At 37.8% G+C, this 27,524-nt stretch overlaps 1 protein-coding gene and 1 pseudogene across 5 annotated transcripts; one reads left to right on the top strand and one right to left on the bottom strand.

Annotated features, from left to right (window-relative positions):
• Positions 1 to 425: 425 nt before the first annotated feature.
• MDM2 (MDM2 proto-oncogene) lies at positions 426 to 27,524 on the bottom strand. 5 transcript variants are annotated; one of them, XM_049115142.1, is made up of 12 exons: positions 27,375 to 27,438; positions 26,862 to 26,953; positions 26,602 to 26,686; positions 24,206 to 24,280; positions 21,841 to 21,974; positions 19,167 to 19,216; positions 15,435 to 15,502; positions 15,176 to 15,272; positions 10,342 to 10,502; positions 4,884 to 5,039; positions 4,074 to 4,151; positions 426 to 1,501 (listed from the first exon to the last, which is right to left on the bottom strand). In XM_049115142.1, exons 3-12 carry the CDS (start codon positions 26,680 to 26,682, stop codon positions 938 to 940), a joined length of 1,464 nt encoding a protein of 487 aa, XP_048971099.1. In that variant the 5' UTR covers positions 26,683 to 26,686; positions 26,862 to 26,953; positions 27,375 to 27,438; the 3' UTR covers positions 426 to 937. The 5 variants fall into 5 exon arrangements, with proteins under 5 accessions (XP_048971099.1, XP_025332425.3, XP_025332427.3 ...); XM_025476640.3 differs by lacking the exon at positions 26,862 to 26,953 and having other exon boundaries at positions 27,375 to 27,522; XM_025476642.3 differs by lacking the exons at positions 26,602 to 26,686; positions 26,862 to 26,953; positions 27,375 to 27,438 and adding an exon at positions 26,483 to 26,576.
• On the top strand, positions 7,844 to 9,618 carry LOC118350043 (60S ribosomal protein L17-like; annotated as a pseudogene).

Raw genomic sequence — 27,524 nt, 5'->3', positions numbered from 1 at the left:
CAGATGATGCAGAGAAATTACAGAAAATTACAAAGGGCTTTTCATGCTGACAAGTAGCAGGGTGCTTAGCTCTATCTCCCCTCCCTGGCCCAGTTACATCCCTTCCAGAACATTCATCATCACTTCTTGAGAAACCAACCTGCCATGTGATAACACAAGTGGAACAGGAGAGAGAAAACAGCATTTCATGGCCCTACTAAACTTTGTAACATCGTTCTCTCAAGTTGAACCTTATTCAATGCCTTGGAGGCTCCCAACTGCATCAAGCTGCCACAGTGGACAGTCTTGGCCATTCCAAAAATAGAAGCACAGAGTTGTACCTTTGATTACCCAAATAATATTCAGTATTCAAGTTTAATTTCTATTTTAACAAAACTCATTACAAAAAAAGTTTTTAAGACCCAATAATCACATTGTTGAAACAATTCTTAATCATTTGACATTTTTATTTGTAAATCAATAAATAATATATACTAAGCCTAAAAATTTAGACAATTTAACACATAAGCATGGTAAATGAAACTATCTGCAGATTTGAATGTTTTGTAAGGACCATAATCACTGCACAACATATGCTGAATGTACATATATTTAAATATTCTATTTATATATTTTTTAAAACAGATACTTCTCTAAATTTTAAGAAGTGGAAATCATTTAAAATATGAAGAGTAAGGGTTAGGGATGAGCTATATATCCAATTCGAATTACATTAAAACCCAAATATAAAACATAAACAAAAGTGAAATTTTTCTAAAAAAAAGTATTTACTATTTCTCCTTCCAAAATAGGTAAATTACACTACAGAGAAGAAATCTATATGTACAGATACGAGATCCCCCTTTGATATGTGTAAAAAAACAATAATTTTATGTTGTCTAAATTTTTAGGGTTATATAGTTAGAAATATAGAATTCTACTTTTATAGACATGTCCATTAGGGGAAATAAGTTAGCACAATCATTTGAATTGGTTGTCTACATACTGGACAGGGCTTATTCCTTTTCTTTAGCTTCTTTGCACACGTGAAGCATGCCATAAGATGTCCTGTTTTGCCATGAACAATGCAACCGTTTTTAGGTCGACCTTGGCAAATCACACAAGGTTCAATGGCATTAAGGGGAAAACTAGATTCCACAATTTCTTCTTTGTCTTGTGTTTCTTCTCTCTCAAATTCTTTGACATCTTCTTGGCTGCTATAAATGATGCTGTTAGAAGTTGATGGCTGAGAATAGTCCTCACTTTCTTGGGAGTGGGAGGCTTGTGTGATTTTATCATCAATTTCCTCAGCACATGATTCTCTGGAATCACTGGCTGCAGTTTTTTTACAATCAGGGACATCAAAGCCCTCTTCTACTTGTGTTGAGTTTTCTGGTGTGGCTTTCTCAGGGATTTTCCCTTTATCTTCAGGAAGCCAATTCTCACGAAGGGCCCAACATCTATTGCAATGAGGTGGAAGAGGAGGATTCATTTCATTGCATGAGGTACACTTCCAATAGTCCTTCAATGAAAAAAGAGAGTTTCTGTAACCCTTTAACAACTAGTCATAGCCAACATGAGCAATTTCCAAGATGTCTGAGGTAAAATCTACCATACAGTTCAATTTCCAGCATTTCATGTTTTATATAAAACATTTGACATGTAACAGTCTTTCCTCAAGAATAATTATAAAGTACAGAATTTTTTCCCCAAACCATGCTAAAGAATCCAAAAAAAAAAAAAAAAAAAAAAAAAAAAGTATTCACCATGATCTTAACCATGTACCAAATAGTTACGTTTAAGGACACAGATACAGTTGGCTCATTTAGTTGAAGCAAGCATGATGCAGTCTTACTCTGAAGTGAGGCCTGTATCCACTTCACTCTCTTAAAGGTTTAACCCTAGATACCATGCCCAATGCCCACCCAATCAATCTAGATGAAACTACTGCCCAATGCGTCATTGAGACTGCCTTAGAAGTGCTCTAAAACCTGGGTTCAACTGAGTGTTCCCTAACTTCATCCACAAAGGAAACACTAAAACATTCGTCTCAGCAATCTTTGCCTGCTAAAATCTGTCATCCTTGTCACTATCCAAAATATATGCCCCTTATCCATACTCATCTCTGTGTGTATTGCTTCTCTCATACCTCAACCTACTTCCCAAACCTTTTTGCCATCACAGAGTTTGGATAATAAACTCCCTCCCTTAACATCCATCCTCAGCCTTTTTCACAAGCACATCCTGAGATGCCTGGGTAGCTCAATGGTTAAGTGTCTCCCTTCTGCTCAGGTCATGATCCTGGAGTCCCAGGATCGAGTCCCACGTCGGGCTCTCTGCATGGAGCCTGCTTCTCCCTCTGCCTGTGTCCCTGCCTCTCTCTCTGTCTTTCATGAATAAAAAAATAAAATCTTAAAAAAAAATAAGGAACATATCCTTATCTTAAATGAAGCATGATTTTTGCCTGAGGACAATGTCCATGTAAAACTTGCCATGAACAACCATTTTTAAATTGCCTCACAAATGACCTAAAAAATTAGCAGTAAGGATGGAGACTGTTCGGGATCCCTGGGTGGCGCAGCGGTTTGGCGCCTGCCTTTGGCCTGGGGCGTGATCCTGGAGACCCGGGATCGAATCCCACATCGGGCTCCCGGTGCATGGAGCCTGCTTCTCCCTCTGCCTGTGTCTCTGCCTCTCTGTCTCTCTCTGTGTGACTATCATGAATAAATAAATAAAAAATCTTTAAAAAAAAAAAAAAAAAAGGATGGAGACTGTTCATTCTCCCACATGAGTTCTTTCAAGTTCCCAAAACAGGCTGCTACCCAACTGATAAAATCAAAGGCAAAATTTTTGTAATATGGGAGAGGAAGTGCTTCAAAGAGCCCAATAAACTGCAGGATCTATGTCTGACATCAAATGTGTCAACTAGTTACTTGAATTATTTTCTAATACAGTAAAAATTCTTTCAAAAGTTTTACAATTTCATCTTTTTTGCATTTGGATAATTGTTTTCAACTCAGCAAAAAAAAAAAAAAAGAAAGAAAATGAAATTTCCTATTCAAATATAATTAAAGGCAGTATTAACAAAAATTAAAGCATTAATATTCAGTTAAAAATCCTTCCATAAAATAAATTAATTAATTAAAAAAGAAAAAGGAAAAAAAACAAAGGGTGGTAGAAAGGGAGGCGGGCGGGGGGTGGGGGTGATTGGGTGACGGGCACTGAGTGGGGCACTTGATGGGATGAGGACTGGGTGCTCATTCTATATGTTGGCAAACTGAAATCAATAAAAAATAAATATAAAAAAATAAAATTAAAAAAGAAAAAAAAATCCTTCCAATACTTCAAGAAGCATGAAACATAAATGTTTCAAGTCCTGAATTCTTTCTTTCATTGTTACTTTTTTTTTTTTTTTTTTAAGAGAGGAGAAGAGAGAATTCTAAGCAGACCCCACACCCACCATGGAACCTGATACAGGGATAGACCTCAACAACCTTGAGATCATAACCTAAGCTGAAATCAAGAGTTGGAAAACTTAACTGAGTGAGCCACCCAGGTGTTAGTCCTGAATTTTTTTTTTTTTTAACATTTTGTTTGAGAGAGCATGCATGCATGGGGGTGGGGGGGCGCAGAGGGAGAGAGACAAGCAAACTCCGCCCTGAGCACTGAGCCCAATGTGGGGCTCGATCTCACAATCCTGAGATCATGATCTGAGTCACAATCGAGTCAAACACTCAACTAACTGAATCATCCTGGCACCCCCCACCCACAGTCCTGAATTCTTACAAGGCAAATCCTACACAAATCAGTAAGACTGGCAAAATGTTGCTAACTGTCAAAGCTAACTGTCAAATTTCAAGTACATACTTGAAATTTTCAATTAAAAAATGTTCAAAGTTCCAATCCTGGCACCAAAAAAAAAAAAAAAAAAAACCTAAAAAATGCAGTAACAGATTCCAACACAAAAAATAAAGACAAAAATGCTTTAAAACTTTTCTAGAAATTACCTCACGTCAGGAAGCAGACTAGGCATGTTTTTCTAACCTTAACCTCTGTATTTTCTTGATTCCTTAAAAAAGCAGATGTATACTTACAGCTAAGGAAATTTCAGGATCTTCTTCAAATGAATCTGTATCACTCTCCCCTGCCTGATACACAGTTACTCGATACACCTAATAAAACAAATCCATTAGCATCAATCCATCACCTTTTTTCCTTAACCAGAAAGGCTTCTTAGTGATTAGTCCTAAACGAATAGCATGTACTACTGTGTATGAGAAAAATCTGAGACAGAGGTCAAATGGAATAAGTGAGTATGAAGGGGGAAACGTGAAGGACCATGAAATCCTGACCCATTATGGTTAAAAGGCAACAGACACAGGATATTTAAAATGAGTAAGGCAAAAAATTCAGGATAAGCATTTCTATTTTATAAGTATGGAGATATTAAATAACTGAAATAGCTAGCAATGTTGAAGGTGGTCACCTCCAATGAGTTTGACTGTATACTGTACTTTTTTAAAAAGTTAATATTAAAAGAGGGAAATTTATTTAAGCAAATTCTATCCCCCAATGTGGAGCTCGAAGTCATGACCTCAAGATCAAGGGTTGCATGCTCTACCTACTGAGACAGCCAGGTGCCCCAAAGAGGGTAATTTTTTAAAAAGTAAGACTATTATAAGAATGTTCACTAAGGACTATTGACTTTTTGACACTTACAGTTACAAGTATATAAATTGAACCAGAAGGAACTACCAAAGCCTTAAGTCCACAAAACAATATTCTAATTTGAACAAATCAAAAGTCAAAGATTAAGTGAAATCAGAAGACATTATTTCAACTATCATCAATGAATATAGAAAATATTGAAGAACTTTAGACTGTAATTAGAGAAATAAAACTACCTCATCATCTTCATCTGAGAGTTCTTGTCCTTCTTCACTAAGGCTATAATCTTCTGAATCAAGAGACTCAACTTCAAATTCTACACTGAATTGATCTGAAACTGAATCCTGATCCAACCAATCACCTGAATGTTCACTTACACCAGCATCAAGATCCTAAAATCAGAAGGGAGAAAAGTTGTTAGAGTACATTACCTGTTGGCCTCTGTAACAGCTTCCTAGCTCATCCCCATAGTCCTATTTCCTCCTTAGATCCATACTACACAATGACATGAGATTAAGATTCTGGGTTATTACATTACTATTTATTTTCCCTGTTCAAAATCTCATTTCATAAAGGAATAAGACCAAATCCCCTGGACATTCCAGGTTCACACAGTAGGACCATATTAACATTTTCATCTTATCTCCAACTAGACACTCCTCTCCACCCCCCAAATATGAACAATCAGCCAGATGTACATTTTTATCTAAACCAAACTTGGCACTTCAACTTTCACACATTCCTTCTCACTGGAATTACTAAGTCCTACTCATCCTTTTCTGCTAAAGCCTCTGTCATTTCCACTTCTAATTATCTTCACTACTTACATATTTAACGTATTTTTATGTATAGATCTATAATTATAAATTTTGCATGTCAATTATGCATACTTTTGCATACATGAATCTTAGATATCTGAGTTAAAAACGTGTTAATCTCTTTATATCTTCAGATTAGTAGAATGCTAGTAGCTACAACCCACAGTAATTATGAATTTTTTTAATGATTTTATTTATTCATGAGAAACACAGAGAGAGGCAGAGACACAGAAGAAGAAGCAGGCTCCTTGCGGGGAGCCAGGTGTCTCATTATAAAAATTTCTTTTTTAAAGATTTTTATTTATTCATGAGAGACACAGAGAGGCAGGCAGAGACACAGGCAGAGGGAGAAGCAGGTGCCCAATGTGGGGCCCGATCCCAGGTCTCCAGGATCACACCCTGGGCTGAAGGTGCCGTGCCGCTAAACTGCTGAGCCACCCGGGCTGTCTTGAAATGTATTTTTTAATAAACTTTTGCTAATTTATTTGAAAGAGCTTTCAGGCATAATTTTAAAAATTTATTTTAAACATTCTGTATCAGCTCATATGGTTCCTCAATTTATAATGTAAGAACCATAATAAAATGATTAATCCCATAATATTTGCTGTCAGTGGCTAAGAATAGGCTCATATCAAAGCCAAAAGCTAGAACTAGGAAAAGTACATTCCTCTAAGAATCAGAATACAAACTTTCTTCTTCTTAATTTGCCACTAAGTAGCTATTTACCCTTGGACATATTTAACTTGTAAAGACCACAGCTACTTCATCTATGAGAGGAGTCTGGATTAAATGATCTTTAATATTTCTATTATCTATAAAAACAAAGTATTTTACAAACATTGAGGTCAAAAGACTTTTAAAAACTGATGTTCAGGGCAGCCCCAGTGGCTCAGTGGTTTGGCGCCGCCTTCGGTCCGGGGCCTGATCCTGGAGACCCGGGATGGAGTCCCACGTTGGGCTCCCTGCATGGAGCCTGCTTCTGTCTCTGCCTCTCTCTCTCTCTCTCTCTCTGTGTCTCTCATGAATAAATAAATAAAACCTTAAATAAATAAATAAAACTGATATTAAGAAAATAGTAGTAAAAGCAAAATTGACCATTTACAGTTCTAATTCTTAACAGGGACTCTATAATAAAGTAACCTAACAAACTGGATACTTCCATTAACTAGCATTTAGTGTACTAGGTTTAGAATATGAGGATAAATCACAAGACATTAAAGTTTCAGCAAATATCTTTTTTTTACAAAGATTTCATTTATTTATTCATATAGAGAAAAGAGAGAGGTAGAGACACAGGCAGAGAGAGAAACAGGCTCCATTCCGGGAGCCCAATGTGAGACTTGATCCCGGGACTCCAAGATCACACCCTGGGCCAAAGGCAGGCACTAAACCGCTGAGCCACCCAGGTATCCCATTCAGCAAATATCTTCTATGGTAAGTATGGCAAAATATGGCCTACTACTCATCTGTTTTTATAAATAAAGTTTTACTGAACACAGCCGTTTCCTGTTCTCTAACAGCTGCTTTAGCCCCACAGCAGATGTGAGTAGCTGCAACAAAGACAATGGGCCCACAAAGCCCAAAATAAATTACTATCTGGCCCTTTACAGGAAAGGTTTGCTGGCACTGTTCTAGGGTGCTATGGAGAAGGCAGATTAAAAGCTATTTTTTTAAAGTTGTGGCTAATGTTCGAAAAAGAATGACCCACCCAAAAACTTTAAAAATACTGCACATGTAAAAAGCATCAGACAGGCAAGATCTGGAAAGATTAATTTTGAAGTCAGAAGTCCGTGGTTTTGCCTGAATTCCAACTATGACAATTATTAGGTATGGGATCTTAAACAAGTTATTTTAAACCCGCAAGCTGATCTTTCCCATCTATAAATGGAATTTGAGGCTGCTGAGATAATATCATGTAAACTGCCTAGTACAGAGCCTAGAATAGAGCCTAGTAGCTTCCTCAATTTACTAAACCCAAAAGAAAGAAAGATGGAAGGCAAACGCATGTTCCTTTAACCCCTTCACAAATTGGTGAACGCCATCACCAAATGAAGACTACAACATTCTCAGATAAGCTAAGATGAGGGAAAAAAAATCCTACCTTACCAAAAGCTTTCACAACTAGAAACTCAGCCTGAAAAACCATTGATTTTTAGTAGACAAGTTTTATTTTTTTTTTTAAGATTTATTTATTTATTTATTCATGATAGACACACAGAGAGAGAGAGGCAGAGACACAAGAGGAGGGAGAAGCAGGCTCCATGCCGGGAGCCCAATGCGGGACTCGATCCTGGGACCCCAGGATCGTGCCCTGGGCCAAAGGCAGGCACTAAACCACTGAGCCACCCAGGGATCCCCAGTAGACAAGTTTTAGAAGACAGGAAAGGCTAGGACTAACAAAAAGAAAATTATCCTCTGTTGCTTTGGTAACAAGGCAGTGTCCCAGGTAGAAAGCAAAAACAAGGACTTTAAATGTCATTTAACTAGAATTCTGAGACAACTTTAACAAAGACTAAGTTTAAAGAGCATAGGAATTCTATTTAAATCATCTGTAAGGCTTTCTCTCCCCCTGAGCGGCCTGAGGTGACCTCCGGAGATGGTTCGCTACTCACCGGACCCAGAAAACCCTACAAAATCATGCACGTTGAGAGGTTCAAATCTTCATGTTCATTTTAAGAACATGCATGAAACTGCCCAGGCCATCAAGGGTATGCATATCCAAAAAGCCACCAAGTATCTGAAAGATGTCACTTTGCAGAAGCAGTGTGTGCCATTCCGTCACTACAATGGTGGAGTTGGTAGGTGTGCGCAGGCCAAACAGTGGGGCTGGGCACAGGGTCGGTGGCCCAAGAAAAGTGCTGAACTTTTACTGTACATGCTTAAAAATGCAGAGAGTAACACTGAAGTTAAGGGTTTAGATGTAGATTCTCTGGTCATTGAGCACATCCAGGTGAACAAAGCCCTCACGATGCGACGGAGAACCTCATGGCCGGATTAACCCATACATGAGCTCTCCCTGCCACATTGAGATGATTCTTACTGAAAAAGAGCAGATTGTTCCTAAACCAGAAGAGGAAGTTGCACAGAAGAAAAAGATCTCCCAGAAGAAACTGAAGAAACAAAAACTTATGGCCAGGAGTAAATTCTGCATAGAATAAATGCAAATAAAATTTTAAAAATAAATAAATAAATAGATAGATAGATAGTAAGGAGTACAATTATCCAAACATGAAGCTTGTGTCCAAGCTTTCTTTAATTGGATTCAATTTTCAGATTACATGCATGTGCTCTCAAGAACCTGTGTTTTCCCCCACAGCATTTACTCCACATCTTAATTACCTGTTTATTTTTTTTATTTTTTTAAAATTTTTATTTATTTATGATAGTCACACAGAGAGAGAGAGACAGAGACATAGGTAGAGACAGAAGCAGGCTCCATGCACCGGGAGCCCGATGTGGGATTCGATCCTGGGTCTCCAGGATTGCACCCTGGGCCAAAGGCAGGCGCCAAACCACTGCGCCACCCAGTGATCCCCTTAATTACCTGTTTAATTGTTGATGCCACGTCTCCCCATGAGGGCAGGGCCAATATCTACCCTGACTACCACTCCACCCCACTGCTAGACAGAACCTGGCACAGAAAACACTTACAGACCCACTGACTGAAGAAATTGCTCTCAAGGCCATCTAGTGGCCACAGAAGTAACAGCTCTATGAAATTCTAACTACAGGGCACATCTGTATCCTTAGAATCACTGAGTTGGAAGACAAAAAGAAAAATGTAAACAATGTTAAGAAGTAACATTACAGAAAAACTAAAAATAAGGTTACTAGCACGCAACTTCATTCACTCCCTACACCTTCCAAGAGATATAAAACGATCACTAATACCCAGAATAATGATCACAAGGTGCCGGCATATCACAAGTTCCATTTTTAGTATTTTAAAGACAAATATGGGGAACCCCAGGTGGCTTGGTGGTTTGGCACCACCTTCAGCCCAGGGCCTGATCCTGGAGACCCGGGATGGAGTCCCGCGTCGGGCTCCCTGTGTGGAGCCTGCTTCTCCCTCTGCCTGTGTGTCTTTGCTTCTCTCTCTGTGTCTCTCATGAATAAATAAATAAAATCTTTAAAATAAATAAATAAATAAAGAAATACTTAATGACCAGAAAGAGAATATTCCATTTGTCAGGCATTCTTGTTAGCAAAAACTTTTTTTTTAACCAAACTATTTTCAATGACATCTCTTAAGAACTTCTAACGCTTTGGGATATCATATTAATAATCAAAAAGTACTAAAGTACATCCATGCAATAACATACCTATATTCCACAGCCTTAGTAACAGACTTTTCCTGATATCTAAGCCTATGTACTACAAATGTGTAGCTTAGACTCTGCTGACTGATTTGCTGGTAGCTATAATAAAAAGATACTGTTACTCTCAATATTCAAAACAAACCTGCCTTAGAGTTCTAAGATATTTAACTGAACCAAATTTGCTTTTTCCCTTATTTTTTAAAAAGTAAAACTATAAATCCTCAGACCACTCTACACTCCAATTTACTTGAATTGAGTTTACTATTGGTACAGGGGCCCACAAAGATTCTCCAATATGTAGGATGATACTAACAACTATTAATAAAGGTACAAATTTTATTCACACACCCCGCAATTGCTTATCTTCCACCCTTCTCTCGAACCTGGGGTTTTGGGAGTAGAGAAAATTTATACGGTTGTTTTATTTGACAGAAAAATTTACCACAGCGTAGAACAGCAAGTGCATAGCATACACGTATGTGTATTCTGTCCAAGTGGACTGTTAGAACTAGATTTTGAAAATAAGAGTCTTGTGTTACTTAAAATGAAAATATTACCGGATTTGATGGCGTCCCTGTTGACTCACTGCTACTGCTTCTTTCACAACATATCTCCCTTATTACACACAGAGCAAGGCTTTCATCAAAGGAAAGGGAAATACTATCAGATTTGTGGCGCTTTCTCTGCCGTTCACCAGGTAAATCATCTGCATGTTCTTCTGTATGCATAAACAAAGACAAATCAATTAAAACCCCATACTAGGATTCAATTTAGCAAATGAGCTCCCTTGAGTACCCAGTTGTACCAAAATTTAAGTTCAATGGAATTAAACAGAGAAAATAGTCAATTACTACTGTTTCAAAAGTCAACACTTCTAGTGGATCTGTCCAACTGAGAGCTACAACAGAATGCTGTATTTATTTTAGAGTAAGCACTATGCCAAATGTGGGGCTTGAACTCATGACCCCAAGTTTAAGAGTCACAGGCTCTACTGACTGAGCCATCCCCAGAACACTGCATTTTATTTTTATTTCTTAAAAAGATTTTATGAAAAAAATTTATTCATTAGAGGGAGAATGCTCACAAAGGGAGAAGCAAACTCCCCTGCAGAGCAGAGAGCCCAATGTGGGGCTCAATCCCAGGACCCCAAGACCACAACACAAGCTGAAACCAAGAGCTGGATGCCCAACCAACTGAGCCACCTGGACACCCCCTACTTAGAAGGTATTCTTAACATTTCAATTTCCTCAGTACTCTGTATTTTCAACAGGAATCAAAACCAGTGAAAATATAGTATATTTTGTTTTAAAGAATAAATGATCTCTGACTTAAAGTCAGAATGTCACCAAACCTGTCAGGAACATAAATAAGAGTCCTACTGTGTAGTATATCAAATATAAAAATAAATTCCAAGTGAATTCAATAACCAAACACAAAGAACAAAATCATCCAGATACTTGTAAGAGAACATTCTTATAATACCGGGGTAAAGGGACCTCTGGGTGGCTCAGTGGTTTAGCGCCACCTTTGGCCTAGGGTGTGAGATCCTGGGGTCCCGGGATCGAGTTCCACATCGCGCTCCTCACATGGAGCCTGCTTTTCCCTCTGCCTGTGTCTCTGCCTGTCTCTCATGAATAAATAAATCTTTAAAAAAAATTTAAAAATACCAGGGTAAAGAAGTATGATATAGCACTACAAAACCTTCAAGAAAAGTTTATCAAGATTAAACTATATCAATTAAGGCCTATGTGGCAAAATAAACAAAACAAAGCAAATGTCAGACTAAAAGAAAATATCCGCAGCATACTTAAAATGGTTACTATACATTATATACACCAATCAAGTAAAACAAAACAAAATTTGATTAAAAAACAAAAAAAGTCAAAAGGCACCTGGTAGCTCAGTCAGTTAAACACCTGCCTTCGGCTCAGGTCTTGATCCCAGGGTCCAGGGATCAAGCCCCATATTGGGCTCCCTACTCAGCGGGGAGTCTACTTCTCCCTCTCCCTCTCGCACCACCCCCCGTTCCTGATCTCTAATAAATAAAGTCCTTAAAAATAAAAAAATTAAATTAAAAAAACTCAATGAAAAAGCAATTCACAGAATACAAAGAATAAACATGAAAAAAAATCCCCTACCTCCTACTGACCAGGGACACATAAATTAAAACAAGATACCATTTTTTACCCACAAGAATTACAAAAATTAAAATGAAAGACAGTTTCAAGAGATTTGAGAATACATTTTTATACACTGTAGAAATCTAAAATAATACATTTTGTGGGCAATCTCTAGAGATAGAGAAATACCTGCAATATTACTTTAAAACGTAGGTAGCAAGGGTGTTCACTGCAGCCTTTTACTGAAGTAAGTACCAAATAGGGTTATTAATTAAACTATAATCCATATGCCCGAAACAGGTACAACTCGCATACTTCTGCTCACTCCATGTCCTTCTCTTGACCATCCTGGCCAAAAGACATTTTTCCCTCTGAATTCTCCACTTTTATATCCTATATTTTAAGTAATTTTGTGTTGATCTCCACAACGAGATCACAAGTTCTTGATCTAAGTTCTTAATCATGTTTTATTCCTTATAAAAGGTGATCATGGTTGAAGCCTAAACCATGTTGATTCATAATTTTTACTTCCATTAAAAATAGTAATTGGGGCTTTTCCTGATTATTAAAATATATACTCATCATAGAAATATTTAAAAAATAGAAAATTTTTAAAAAGTAAATTATTTCTAGTGCTACCATAAAGATAACAACTACTAACATTTTACTGTAATAATTTTCCAGTTTACATTTTTTATTTCCTTTTTTTTTTAAAGATTTTATTTATTCATGAGAGACAAAAAGAGAGAGAGAGAGACAGAGACACAGGCAGAGGAAGAAGCAGGCTCCATGCAGGGAGCCCGACATGGGACTCGATCCCGAGTCTCCAGGATCACACCCTGGACTGCAGACAGTGCTAAACCGCTGAGCCACCTGGGCTGCCCTTATTTCCTTTAAAAAACATATTTGAGGGACCCCTGGGTGGCGCAGTGGTTTGGTGCCTGCCTTTGGCCCAGGGCGCGGTCCTGGAGACCCGGGATCGGGTCCCACGTCAGGCTCCCTTGCATGGAGCCTGCTTCTCCCTCTGCCTGTGTCTCTGCCTCTCTTTCTCTCTCTGTGTGACTATCATAAATAAATTAATTAATTAAAAAAAAACATATCTGAATCACACTACGTGTACTATTTGGGGGTAGTTTTGTCTTAAATCTTCCTTTATATTATTTTTAATGGCTGCAGAATATGGGGTCTGTGACATAGGTTCATATATTATCTTTTTTTTTTTTAAGATTTTATTCATTCATTTGAGAGAGAGTGAGTACATGATCAGGGGGGAGAGGCAGAGAGAGAAGCAGACCCCCTCTGAGCAGAGCCTGACGTGGGGCTGGATCCCAGGACCCAGAGATCATGACCTGAGCCAAAGGCATAACCGACTGAGCCACCCAGACGTCTCTATACTGTTCATTACAATTCAACCATTTAGTCCACAAATCTGAGCACCTGCTTACTGTCTGGCACAGTGCTAGGCAGTGAGTATATACAAAAGTGAAGTCAACTGTCATCCCTGCCACCAGAAGTTGTTTAATTTCAAACATCAAGGCAATTGAAACATAATTATTTACAAGCTATAGTGAGTACTATGAGGAAACAAGCAGGGAGCTAAGGAAAAGAAAGAATCTGCTTTTCTGGCTGGTTAGAGACAGCCTCTTTCTGAAGGTCACATTTAAGCAAAAACAGAAAAAATGAGGAGCTCACCTCATACACAAAGATAGAAGAACTCCTGGCAGAAAAAAACTGTGTGTAAACAGCCTTAAGGCAGGAAGGAATTCTGACTTGAGAAACCAAATAATCAATACAATGGAAACAATAAAGGTGGAGGGAAAAGGCCAAAAATCAGGTTAAACGTAGATCATGGCCTTGTAGGCCAAGGTAAAGAGTACGGGTTTTATTTGAAGTAACCAAAGTGGCTAAGCAAGAAATGATATAATTCAATTTACCTTTTACCATCTCTTTTGGTACTATGTGAAGGAACACAAAGAGCAGGAGTAAGAAAATCGGGACACTGCTGCTGTGATCAAGGAAGACAGGGCAATGGCCTGAACTAGAGTGATGACATTTTCTACCATGTATGTCTTCAATTATAAATGATGCTGTAAAATTAGTGTCTCTAAATATATAATCTTTGAATTTGTTTATATCTCTAGGATAGATTTCTAGAAGTAGAGTTACTGGGATAAGGGTAAGAACTCCAAGCCTTTTTAAATCCGTAAAGGTTTAACACCAACTTATACCAACTGATACACCAATAGTCTATCACTGCCAACACACAAGTTAATAAGGATGAGTCTGACATGGGGCTGGATCCCAGGACCCAGTTTCTTTGCAAGAGTTGCAATAATTTGATAGCCTAGAAAAAACACATTTGCATTTTTTATTGTCTATAAAGCAAAATCACTAAAATCCACCCCCCTTTCATATTTTAGTCATTTTATATTTACTATGAAAAATTTGGGTTTTTGCTTTTTTAGCGATATGGATCTTTAATATTTTATTCAATTTGAGGGAACTTTTTATGTGATAAGGGTATTAACACTGTCAAATTTAAAGCGAATATCCGTCAAATATCTTTTTCATTTATCTTTTAAACTCATTTGGAATTCATTTTCATATATGGTACAGATAGAACTTGTTTTTTCTTCCCCAAATAACTAACCATTTGTTCCAGTCCCATGCAGTTAACAAATATCCTCTGTCCTTTCCGCTCTCTGCCTTCATGGACATACGAGTCTGGGTTTTTATCTATTCTATCTCACTGATCTGATGAATTCTTCTTTCATCTCAATCACAGTTTTAGTTATTATGAATTTTGATCAAGCAATAGCCTTCTCCACAATCTTTTCTCTATAAAAATGTTCTCCGCTATTTTATCTCATTGTCAGTTCTACGATATTATTTACTTTGGTTTTAAACTCAGTGCTGTGTTTTATCACTTATTAGAAACAATAAATATTTTAATCGCTACAATAATTAAGAATAAGGGCTAAAATAGTTTATATACTTGTCCTCTATTACCTTGAATAATAGACAGCTGGCTAACTATAAACTCCAGTGGGACCCAGGAAACTGTGCCTGCTATAGTCAACCAGAAAAATGTTGCTAAGAAATTTTTAAGCCAAATAAATCATATAAAAATAGGTATGAAAGAAACTCAGAAATGCATTCATCTAAAAGCAAAAAACCCCACACAATTTCATTTAGTCTAAATGCATTAATTTTATTAGAAAATAAACAGTCAAAAGCTATTTGAAAGTGCCAATTAAATAATCATAAATACCTGTCTCACTAATTGTTCTCCTTCTAGATGAGGTAGATGGTCTAGAAATCAAATCTGAAGATGAAGGTTTCTCTTCCTGCAACTCTTGCACAGGGTCCTTAAGCATTCAAGGCGGGGAGGCGGGGCGGGAGGGGGGGGCAGTGTGGAGGGGAGAGAAAAAAACAAAAACGAACTTGTAACACCAGGAAGCTAAAAATTACTTGTTTAAAATAATCTAACTTTCAAAAAACATTATAAAATGTGTTCATTCCCAGATTACCTTTTGATCACTCCCACCTTCACGGTGACAGCTATTTTCACTCACAGATGTGCCTGAATCTGATGGTTCTGATGGGGGGGGGTGGGGGGGAAGGTAACAACAACAAAGAATTACAAACTAGGAAAGAAACTAGTTTGTCAGGCCAGGACAAACTTACACAATTTAATCTTTCAACAAACATTAAATGTGTATCTCCCAGGAGCCAACCTCATGCTAGATATCAGAGATGTAAATAATTCAATTTTAATACAGAGTAGCATTACATTAGAAGTAATAAAAGCATAATAAACACGATAAAAGAAGTATTGTAAGATAAATCACTGGAGATGAGAGCAATCTGGTAGGAATAGGGCAGGTCTGAGGAATAAGGAATCAAGAAAGGTTTTACAGTAGAATATGAAGAAGTAGGACTAAGAAAGGCTATTCCAGAAGAGAATACTCCATGAAAAAAAGCATCCAGAAGTGAATTACCAATGTTTGTTGCAGGGAACTATAGGCAGTTAATTATTACCGGCATGTAAGAAAGCTCATAAAGGATTCTGTGTGTCTTGTGAAACAGAACAAGGATGTCAACAAGTAGCCCTCGTGCCGTCAATCCTGCATCGTTGCATCCTTCCTGGCTGACACTTTAGAATCTGCCCAATGGCACTGTTGCAACCACTCACCGTTAAAAATGTTTAATCCAATAGATAAAACTGATTTGCAGTACACAGCAAGTTTTTTATCCAGAGAACAATAAGGAACCCCTACATGGTCACTTTAAGCAGAGAAGTGACATATCACTTTGGCAAAATAGAGGGGGGGGTGGGGGGGGGGAGAGGGGGAGAGGGGGAGAGAGAGAGAGAGGGAGAGAGAAGCAGGGAAGCCAGTAGTAGACAGTAACTGCAATAATACAAATGCCAAAGTATTAAAGCCTAAACTGGGGCATGGAAAAGAGATCAATTCCAGATAAGTTAAAAAGGTAAAAACCAACAAGGCCAGGCATCAGATACACGAGGCAAAGGAGAAAGGCATTATGGAGGATGCCAAGATTCTGCCTTGGGTGGGTAAACAGGTAGGATCATTCACCAAGAGAGAAACTTCAGAAGATAAACAAATTAGGATGGAAAGATAATGAACTAAATGCATGAAACTCATTCTGGTAGGTAGGTTTAGCTTGTAGTTGGATGTACAAGACGTGGAGTTCAGAAGTCAAAATTTCAAATACACACAGAATATACACAGTTGCCAAAGATCATAATCAAATACCCTGTTACTCCCTCGGAAACATCCTCACCTTAATGGGAATGTCAGGCCCGCTCACTAACATTTTAAAATTATGCACATTATCATAACAGTTTATTTCTTTTTATCACAGGTTATGTGGATTTTAAGTTGTAGATACAGACAAGCTATATTTCATTTTAATATAATAAATAATATATATTAATATGTTGTTATATCTGTATTATGTTACAATGCAGATTAAATAAAAAGGAAATTTTGAGAAGTGATAGGTTGATAACAGTTACAGAAGTGCAGAAATGAATTCTACTAAACTGAAACCTGAAACAAACTCAAAACGGAAATACCCAAATAATCCACAGGTTACCAACTCATTAATATACAATTTTTCTAGTAATCTACCCAAGGTTTCTTTACATGAATGAATCAATACATCAGGGTAATATTTAAGAAAACTGAAAATGCTACTACAATACTATAGTTGCTTGCTTTATTTGCCTTCATTTGAATTCATAAAGAGTTTTTGTAAAACAACAAAACATGTCACCAAACTAACAGTCACTTCTACTCTAGGATAAGACAGTGATGTCCTTTTCTGGGTCTTAAGTCCTAGCTTTGGAAGAGCATTCAACTCAACACATTTATTAAACATATTAATAAAACACCATACTGTTAATATATAATGCAAACCTGCTTAGGAAACAAGAAACAGAAATACAAACAAGTATAACAAAAGAATGTGTAACAAAACCTAAATACACAACAGTGGAAGCACAAAAGAGTGGTCAGTTCATTGTACGAAGTAAACAAGCTTATGAGAACAGTTCTTAAAATTATAGTTGAGGGGAGGCTATAAGAAGTCTATGTTAAAAAAAAAAAGTCTATGGTGTGCTGAGAGACCGCTCCTACCCGTACTCAAAGCTGTGTGCCTCTTTTTACCAAGTCCATGTATGAAGCCTGAAAATGGCCAATGTATTTACACCATGGGATCAGAAAACACCATAAATCAGGGCATTTCCCCAAAAAAAGTGGGTTGTTAAAGATTTACCAGTATATCACTGTGTATGTTTATGTGTATCTCTACTAAAATAAGAACCCAATGCTTTCATCAGATTATCCACGGAGTATGTGACCTAAAAATAACCAGTTAAGAACTGTAAGTCTACAGGTAGGGAAATGCCATTTTTAATAAATTGATAAAAGTTTTGTCTATTATAAAAAACACACAAAAAAAAAACAAAAAAAACAAAAACAAAAGAGGACTCATTCATTCATTCATATTAGATATCTATATAACCTCCCAAAACCTTTCCAGTACACATTTCAAGGTGTGTTATACCTCTAATAAGCATGACCTCGAATTTATCTACCTTTCAGAAACAACAAACGTTGGTAAAGATGTAGAGAAAAAGGAATCTTCATGCACTGTTGGTGGGAATGCAAAATGGTGCAGCCACTGTGAAAAATAGTATGGAGGTTTCCCAAAAATGAAAAATAGAATCACCATATGATCCAGTAATTCCACTATTTAACCAAAGAACACAAAAATAACAATTCGAAAAGATATACACAGTATTCTTTACAAAAACCAAAATATGGAAGCATCCAAAGCGTCCACCAATGGATAAACGGATAAAGAAGATGTGGTACATATCTATACAGTGGAATAGCATTCACCCATAAAAAGAATGAAATCCTGCCATTTGCAACACTATGGATGGATCTAGAGAATATAACGTTAAGTGAGATTAGTCAGAGAAAGACAAATACCATATGATTTCACTCTTATGTGGAATTTAAGCAACAAAACCAAGAAAACAGATTCTTAACTATAGAGAACAAATGATGGTTATCAAAGGGGAGGTAGGTGGGGGAATGTGGTTAAACAAGTGATGGGGATTAAGGAGTCCACTTGTCATGATGACTGTCAGTTAATGTATGGAATTGTTGAATTACTCCATTGTACAGTTGAAACTAATATAACACTATGTTAATTATACTGGAATTAAAATAAAAAGAAAAATTTTAAAAATATTTAACAAATACTTGTGTACTGCTCCCCAAAAATCCAGAAAAGAAATATTTCTTTCTTTTTTTTTTTTTTTTAATTTTTATTTATTTGTGATAGTCACAGAGAGAGAGAGAGAATGAGGCAGAGACACAGGCAGCGGGAAAAGCAGGCTCCATGCACCGGGAGCCCGACATGGGATTCGATCCCGGGTCTCCAGGATCGCGCCCTGGGCCAAAGGCAGGCGCCAGACCGCTGTGCCACCCAGGGATCCCCCAGAAAAGAAATATTTCAAAACAAATTCTAATACTGATATTCCAAGGCTTAAATTGGTGGAATAAAGGTATTTAACTTTACATATCACAAATCTGCATTAGAACCTTAGTATTATGTTGCTTTAGTTCATACAATTCATTTCTTCCTGTTAAATGACTCCACATACACAAAATGTCTTTAAAATATTTTACAGTGCTTATTTATGGTATTCAAAATTAACTTACCATGCTGATTGACTACTACCAAGTTTCTGTAGATCATTGTATATATTTTCCTAGTAGGGACAGGGAAAAAAGGAGATGTACATCTTAAAATAAAAATATATTAAATAGGACTTCAGATTTTTATATACACGTTAGCATTAACTAAATTGTACATAAGCTAAAAATTTTAAATCACTGCATTCAAACTAAGTCACTGGCAAGCAAGGTCCTAAAAAAAAGCATCATGATAATTAGTTGTCCAATGATTACATAGTTACTCTTATTAATCACAAAGGTCTCTCTCACTGGAAGGATTTCCTATCTCCATTTCCTGAAATGTGTCTTGTTTGGACTTTACCAAAAGACCCCAGAGAATGAGTGTGAATGCAGAAACAGGGTTGATATATCTATTTTCAAACAAAAAAGAAAATTTCTATCTCTGTGCTTAAAGTTTAAAAGTAGACTGCCTAGGGACACCTGGCTGGCTCAGCAACTAAGTGTCTGCCTTCAGCTCAGGGCGTGATCTCGGAGTACCTAGAACAAGTAAGTCCAAGTCCCATGTTGGGTTCCCCACAGGGACCCTGCTTCTCCCTTTGCCCATGTCTCTGCCTCTCTCATGAATAATTAACTAAAATTAAAAAAAAAAAAAGGCAGTAGACTGCCTACAAAGACAGTGGATCATGCACAATTGTAATTTTGATTTCTATCAACCATGGACCAATCACCTAATGGATTTTCTTTCTTATATTAAAATCTATTAAGAGATGAAGCTTCCTTCATTCATTTATAAACACAGACTGAAAACCTATGATGAACCAGTCACTATTCTAGAAACAGGAAAAAAAGAAATAAAATGGAAACAAATCTCTGCCCTCATGGAGCTTACATCCCAATAGAAAGACAATTCACCTATTTTAATTTTCACTGATATTATGGCATACTTTCTTTTAAGCTAATGATTTTAGACAATGTTACTGGTCACATGATATAATTTCTAATTCTCATCATTAAGGGGAAATACCACTCCCAAATATTTCTTTTCCCCTTGGGACTAATGATACAGCTCCGTAAACTTATAAATATCAATATTCCTATTCATATTCTTTTTCCCAGTCAATAATTTCCCCACTGTTCAACTATTCAACATAGTAGAATTCAAGTCAAAGATAATTTTTTAAACTATGCCTTCAATCTGAGAAACTATAAAATCATACCCCAGAACATTATCAGAAGATTCAACACTCAAATGGTACCAAGTCACCAATACAGTTAATTCTTTTTTTTTTTTTTTTTTTTTTTTTAAGATTTTATTTATTTACTCATGAGAGACACACAGAGAAAGACAGAGCAGAGACACAGGCAGAGGGAGAAGCAGGCTCCATGCAGGGAGCCCAACGTGGGACCCGATCCCGGGTCTCCAGGATCACACCCTGGGCTGAAGGCGGTGCTAAACCGCTGAGCCACCCAGGCTGCCCTAATTTTTAAATTTATACAATAAAGCCTAGATCCCAAGGCCAAATGCAAAATAGGAATATAAATCAGATAAATATTTATACAGTGTTAAATTAAAAAGCATGACAAAATTAAACATAGTATGTTCACAACTGAGTCAAAACACATCTACACGTAATATAGAAATGACAAGTTAAAAATACCATTTGATAAAAAAAATAGAAATAAAAAAATAAAAATAAAATAAAAAAATACTATTTGATGACAAACTAGACTTTTTTTTTCCTATTCTTCATTTTATGCCTTTTCCTACTGTCCAATAATGAATACATATTATGCTTATATAATGAAGTAGTTTCAGAGTTATAAATTTTCCATTTAAATACTATCTTTTTAGCTACACTATTATTGAACATTATACTAGTAGAATCTAGTTGTTTCATGTGAAAGAGTATTCCTCCCATTTATTAAGCTACACATCATACTAAGGCTCCACATGGACTGTACTAAACCAAATGGGAAAAGGAATTCTAATGTAAGGAAAGAATGACTGAAAAAACAGTCTTCAGTTCCTAATAGAGTAATTCTAGAAATGTTAGCTGGGTTAAATTTAGCCGATTAAGTGCTATGATGATGTATGACAAAATATTCTCCAAAGTAAGGCTCAAACTTAAACCTTTACCACAGTGTGGCCTAAAGACTACCTTTCAAAGTAACTGCAATAATATTTTTAAATATACAGTAATTGTGACTAACATTTTTTGGGTAAATATTTATTTATGAGAGTATACACAAGCCGGGGACGGGGAGAAGGAGAAGGAAGAGCAAACTCCTCACTGAGCAGGGAGCCTGACCCAGGGCTCCATCCTAGGACCCTGAGATCATAACCTGAGCTGAAGTCACCTAGGCACCCCTGTGACTAACATTTAAATGCCTTCTCTGTGTCAAGCACTGCTTCTTACACATTGTTTCTTCGTAACTTACACATGAGGTATTTATATTATCCCTACAAGTAGGATAAACTGAGGCTCAGAGAGGGTAAATCAATTTACCCAGTCACACAGCTAGTAAAGGACTGAGCTAGGTCTCAAACCCAGATTTATTAGATTCCAGAATTCAGGTTCTCAAACAATATGCTATATTCAATTTCTGCATGCAACAATTTTTCTCTAACAAAAGGAGGAGGTAAACTGAAATGTTTGCCCAGCTGGCTTTTTACAACGGACTAAACTGAAGAATTTACCTGTGCTCTTTCACAGAGAAGCTTGGCACTCCAAACAAATCTCCTAGAAGATCATTGGAACAATACACAATATGCTGTTGCTTCTCATCATACAATCGTTTAGTCATAATATACTGGCCAAGATAAAATATCACCTGAAATAGAAATAGGATTCTGAGATTAAAGAAAATTAAATGTTAGTTTCAAATACATTCAACTTCTCATTTATCTAAAGATGGTTAAACCAGCAACCATACCCAAAATGGTCTAGAATAACAACTATTCTGTACTCTTAAAAAAAGCTTCTAAATCTTTTCCTTTTAATTTATGGGAGTAGACACTGCTTCTCCAATTTACTTAAATTATGTATGTGTAACGGACTTTAACTCTGCCCAGATACCTAGGTACTACGTATATACATACTAGAAGGGAAAGGGCAGCAAAATGCAAAACCACTGAGAGCAATAAAAAGTTACAAAATCAAATCATCAACTGAAATATAGCAGTGACCTAAAGTCATTTATTAAATAGTCCCAAACACCATACAGCTCAACAGCCTGAGGTCATCACAGGTGAGGATGACAGGAAAGTGACCAATTACATCTACACAACAGTTTGGAAGAATTTGGTGAATAAAATAAACTCTTGAAGACATCAATATAATCTATGCAACAATAAATAATCAAAATAGTAACCGTGAATCATGCATATACAGTTAAATATTGTATGCTCCACTAAAACAATGAAATAAATGATACACCTTAAGACATCCACATACAAACCTATTAACCACCTAAATATCTATGGTTTTTTTGTGTTTGGTTTTTTTTACAGTTTAAATGTACTTTAACAAGTACTATCTCATTCTTCTGCTACTTCATAGAATTGTTTTCACTGTATTAGAGATAAGGCAATGGGACCTGGTCTTCTGACTCCTAAGTCCAGAGTTCTTTCTACTTCCCCATACTAGCTGTCATCACTCTCCCACATGCCCCAGAACAAAGATCCCACAACTGGAAACTCAATAAAGCTTTCTACACCTTTATAATGGCCTAATCAATTTCCCCCTTATTTCTATCTACTTTTAAATGTATACCTTTTGTTTCCTTAACCAATTACATAATGATGAGGACAAACCAAGTTAACAGCCATAAATACAGCTTTAACCTCAAAAACATCCTTAACCTCCATGCTTCCCTGCAAGCTACCCTACTGTCTGTAGACTTAACTGGTTAAACCGGCCTCAGACTTAAAAGAATATTACCTGGTGACTATGGATTGAAGAAGACAAGTTGATAGGGGGAAAGGAAGAAGACTCCTACACTCCTACCAAACATCCCATACAGTTTATAAAAAGTGTGGCTGAAAAAGAAAAAGGTGCAGAGTCTCTTCCTGACCCACTAACCTGATGTAGATAAGGTACTTCAGTGTTTTGAGCACTCTGGGCCCCACAAACTAAGTGGGAGAGATGGGGAAAAGGCAAACTTCATTCACAATGAAATTGTGCCTAAGATGGCCCAATCTCTCACTGAAAATCATGGTTCTGTGCACAAATTTAAGGCTAGAGAACAATACATTGAAATGTATCCGTTAAATAGAACATATGTTCATGAAGCAGCTCACCTCTATCCCAGAAAGATCAGTATACTGTACTCATGTATCTCTAGTGCAGAAGTTCTTAACCTGGGATCCATGGATGCCCAAGAAGTCCTTGGATAGAATTCAGGGGATCCATTAATTTGGATGGAAAAAAAATTTCTATCTATATTTTCATTACTTTTTAACTGAAATTTAGCTTTTCCTTCAATTATGAATATAGGCAACAAACCACAAAGTATTAGTAATACCTGTGATTATGTCACCAGTAAAAATCACAAGTGTTTTCATATCATACTTTGCTTGGTGTAAACATCTCAAAATAGTAACTATCCTCCTCACTACTTTGAAATTACATAAAATCTCCTGCTAAATCTTATTATTCAATGTGCTAACACAAAAAAGCACATATCACAAACTTGTTTACTATTTTGATAACTGTATTCTACGTAATTTGTTTTCCTTTGTAATCCTATACATTTTGGTTTATGCATTTAGAAACTAGATTCTGAGAAGACTTTTCCAGTCTGCCACCTAAGTCCACAGCACAAAAATGCTAAGAACCCCTACAAAGCCTCCCTTCATCTCAAGAATTCCTACCTGACAAATGATATTCAAGTATAATTAGAATTTCAGCTTCAATTTATAATCCAAATGACAATACTTAATATTGCTGCTTACTAAAAAAAACAAAACAAAAAAAAATTCCCTCTATATGGTCAATTTCTCCCCATGGCCACATGTAACTAACAAAACATTAGTTATCTTGTTAACTCTTTATTTAGCTTACCTCTTTCATAGTATAAGTGTCTTTTTGTGCACCTACAGACTTCAACAACTTCAAAAGCAATGGCTTTGGTCTAACCTACAAAGAACAAAAAGCTGCTATTATACTTCCAAAATTATTCCAGAGCTATAATCCCCACAGCAAGCATGTCCATGAAGAACTTCAATAAAGGTAGATGTTGTATTTAACAATCTCACAAGATTAGAACTCAAAAATTAAGTCATAATGTTTTCACTAAATGTAACAGACAATAGAAACTGAAGATCATAGACTTATCAAGGCAGTTGGGAAAAAATGCTGATTTCATTACTATGCAAATAATCACAGAATCCTCAAGTATCATCAGCTGCAATCAAACACAGTATCCATGCCAAGGCAGTGAAAACTATTCTTTTCCTCCAGCTCTTTCTATTATTTGCTTACTACCTTAAACTTAGCTATAAATGGAATACTCCAATAAGATTACCACAAACTAAATTGCAAAGTCCAAGAGAAAAGAGTAAGTCTTTAAGGTAATTCTGTTTCCCAATCTTTTCTTCCCACACATTAGGCTCCTAAAGGCTAGAGGATTTAAATAACTCAAACTGACAAGGATAATTAAAAGCAGATCTGAGGCTGCAATTCACAACCCTCAACTACAAACCAGCATTTTCTTCCTACTATATCATGCTGCCTCTTAGGTGATCTACATTTCAAATACCTACTGACAAGTATTTACTGAGCTTCCACCACGCACCAGACAGCAGTAGGTACTGGGAGGGCAAATGGTAAATAAAACATGAGCTGTGTTTAAGGAACCCACCAAATAGATTGGGAGTCAATTTTTTCTATAAAGAGCCAGATGGCAAATATTTTAAGACTTTCCTGCCAGGTCTGGATTCAAATACAGATACTGAACCCAATGGCCATGGCTACACAAATAGGCAGGAGGTCAAATACAGCCCACAGGCTAGGGTGTACGTGACCCTGATCTAGAGATTTTACAATCTCTAGATATTGAGGAAATGACTGGCAAGGAGGTAGGGATATAATATTCTCTTTCTCCCTAACTGATGCTGCATCAAAATCTGTAAAACTCAAGGGTCTTTACAGCTTGCCACCTCCACACAGACAGGTGCCTCTGTTCCTCTTCTCAATATACTCTTTTCCTTTATCTAACTTTGAAATCTAACAGCATCCCAGTTTGGAATAGAACTCTCAAAACTAGATTTAAGAAAAACTGCCTATTTCTAGCTAATCAACAGAATATTATCTAATAACCAAAACACTTAAAATACACAGTAAGTGTGGTATTGAATCTTTAACTTTTCTGCTCGCACTTCTGTGTGTGTCCTTACATATACACTTCACTTTTAGACTTAATGAACTCTCTCTTGAAAGATAAATTTTTTCTCCTGAAATTTTATGTATGCTATATTAACTTCAAACTACAGAAAACTCAAAATAAAAATCTGTAAAGGAAAGCCATCAGTTTATTAAGACCTAAAATACGTATAAGAAAACTACAAATACCATTCTTAATCTTACATTTAATAACAAAAAGAAATACAAAGATAGATCTAGATGTACTACAAGAAAATACAGGACTCTATCTGTATAATCTTGGGATGGGCAAGTTCTTCCACAGCATGATATGAAATGCGAAAACCAACAAGTCCATAAACTGGACTTCACTTAAACATTCTCAATAGGAAAAAGACAACAAAGTTCTATGCAATCTTTGTAAATGACAGATGTCTAATACATTTGAAACACAAAGAACTACTACAAATTATTAAGAAAAACACAATAGGGCAGCCTGGGTGGCTCAGCGGTTTAGCGCTGCTTTTAGCCCAGGGCCTGATCCTGGAGTCCTGGGTTCCAGTCCCACATCAGGCTCTCTGCATGGAGCCTGCTTCGCCCTCTGCCTGTGTGTCTGCCTCTCTGTGTCTGTCTCATGAATAAATAAATAAAATCTTTAAAAAAAATAAAATAAAATGTGCATGTATGTATGTGGATACACACAGAGAGAAAGACCTAAAAGACACCGCCAAAAGAGAAGACTAGAATTTTCAGCTTCCAAGCTTTTTTACATTTCCCTGATGCCCAAAAATCTTTACAAGCGTGAGTTAACTTTTGTGACTTTCAAAAACCGTTTCAAAGAGTTAAACATTGACAAGTCAAAACAGAAAACAAATATTGGTTTGTAACGAACATGACCTCAGCATCCACGTTTAAGAATGTAATGGAACTCAATTTTATATCCAGAGTGATAAAGGACCCAAGAGAGAAAACAAGTACCGATTCTTACGGGCTGCTTCACACCTGCCCCTGACTGGCACAGTTTAGTTTCGCTTGGAGAACCGGGCTATAAATGCGGGTCTAACAGAAGTCAGTTGGTCACCCCCATAAATACCAACCAGGGTCTCCTGCTCCGAAGCTGGAATCTGTGAGGTGCTTACAGCACCATCAGTAGACACAGACATGTTGGTATTGCACATTTGCCTACAAGTGGGGAGAAGAAAAGAAAAGAAAAAAAAAAAACACAAGATAAAAACTCGAAATAATGAAACATCTGCGGGGAAAAACAACAACAAAGTCACACGGAAAGGGGATAAAAATAACGCCCTTGAGTGCTGTCCCTGTTAGAGCAAAGGCAGTAGAGTAAGCGGGGCCTCACCTGGATGCGGGCGGAGTCGGGGCCGCGGGTCGGGAGCACAGGTCCCTATCTCTGAGCGCAGCTGGGGACACGCGCGGCTTAAATAGCCGCAGCTGGAGGCAAGTCGGGGCTTAGCTCCCGCTCCTGCGTGCGCGGGACGTGTCCGAACTTGACCCGCCCCAAGGGAAAAGCTGAGTCAACCTGCCCACGGGACCAGCCCAGACTCGCCCAGACACGGCGCGCGGCCCGCGGAGTCCACACGACAGGCACCTGCCACCTTCGGGGCCCCGAGCCGGGAGACCGGCCGCTCCAGCACAGCTCCCGCCCCTCGCCCGCGCGCCCACGTGACCCTGACCCCGACCACCCGCGGAGACCGGGGGGGGCGCAGAAGGGAGGGGGAGGGGCGCCCGGCTCGCGGCCCGAAGCCCCGCCCTCCTCCCGACCAGCAGCCCCACGGCCCACGTGCCCGCGCCCCCACCCGGGCGCACAAAGGCCGCGAGCCCCGGGTCGCCCGACGAGCCCCGCGGCCCGTACCTGCTGCTCGGCGAGCGGCCCCCGCGGCTCCCCTGGGCCCCTCACGGGGCGCGCAGCAGCCCGCCGCCCCCGGCCCCGGCGGCCATGCCCCTGGCGGCGCTCGGACGCCCCGGTCCCGCAGGGAGGCTCCTGGCGGCGGCGCGGGCCCGG

The sequence above is a fragment of the Canis lupus genome, chromosome 10 (genome assembly GCF_003254725.2).
Source record: "Canis lupus dingo isolate Sandy chromosome 10, ASM325472v2, whole genome shotgun sequence".
NCBI classification, from domain to species: Eukaryota; Metazoa; Chordata; class Mammalia; order Carnivora; family Canidae; genus Canis; species Canis lupus.
The sequence above is the reverse complement of the archived record's forward strand: the minus strand, read 5'-3'. Positions and strand labels throughout refer to the sequence as shown.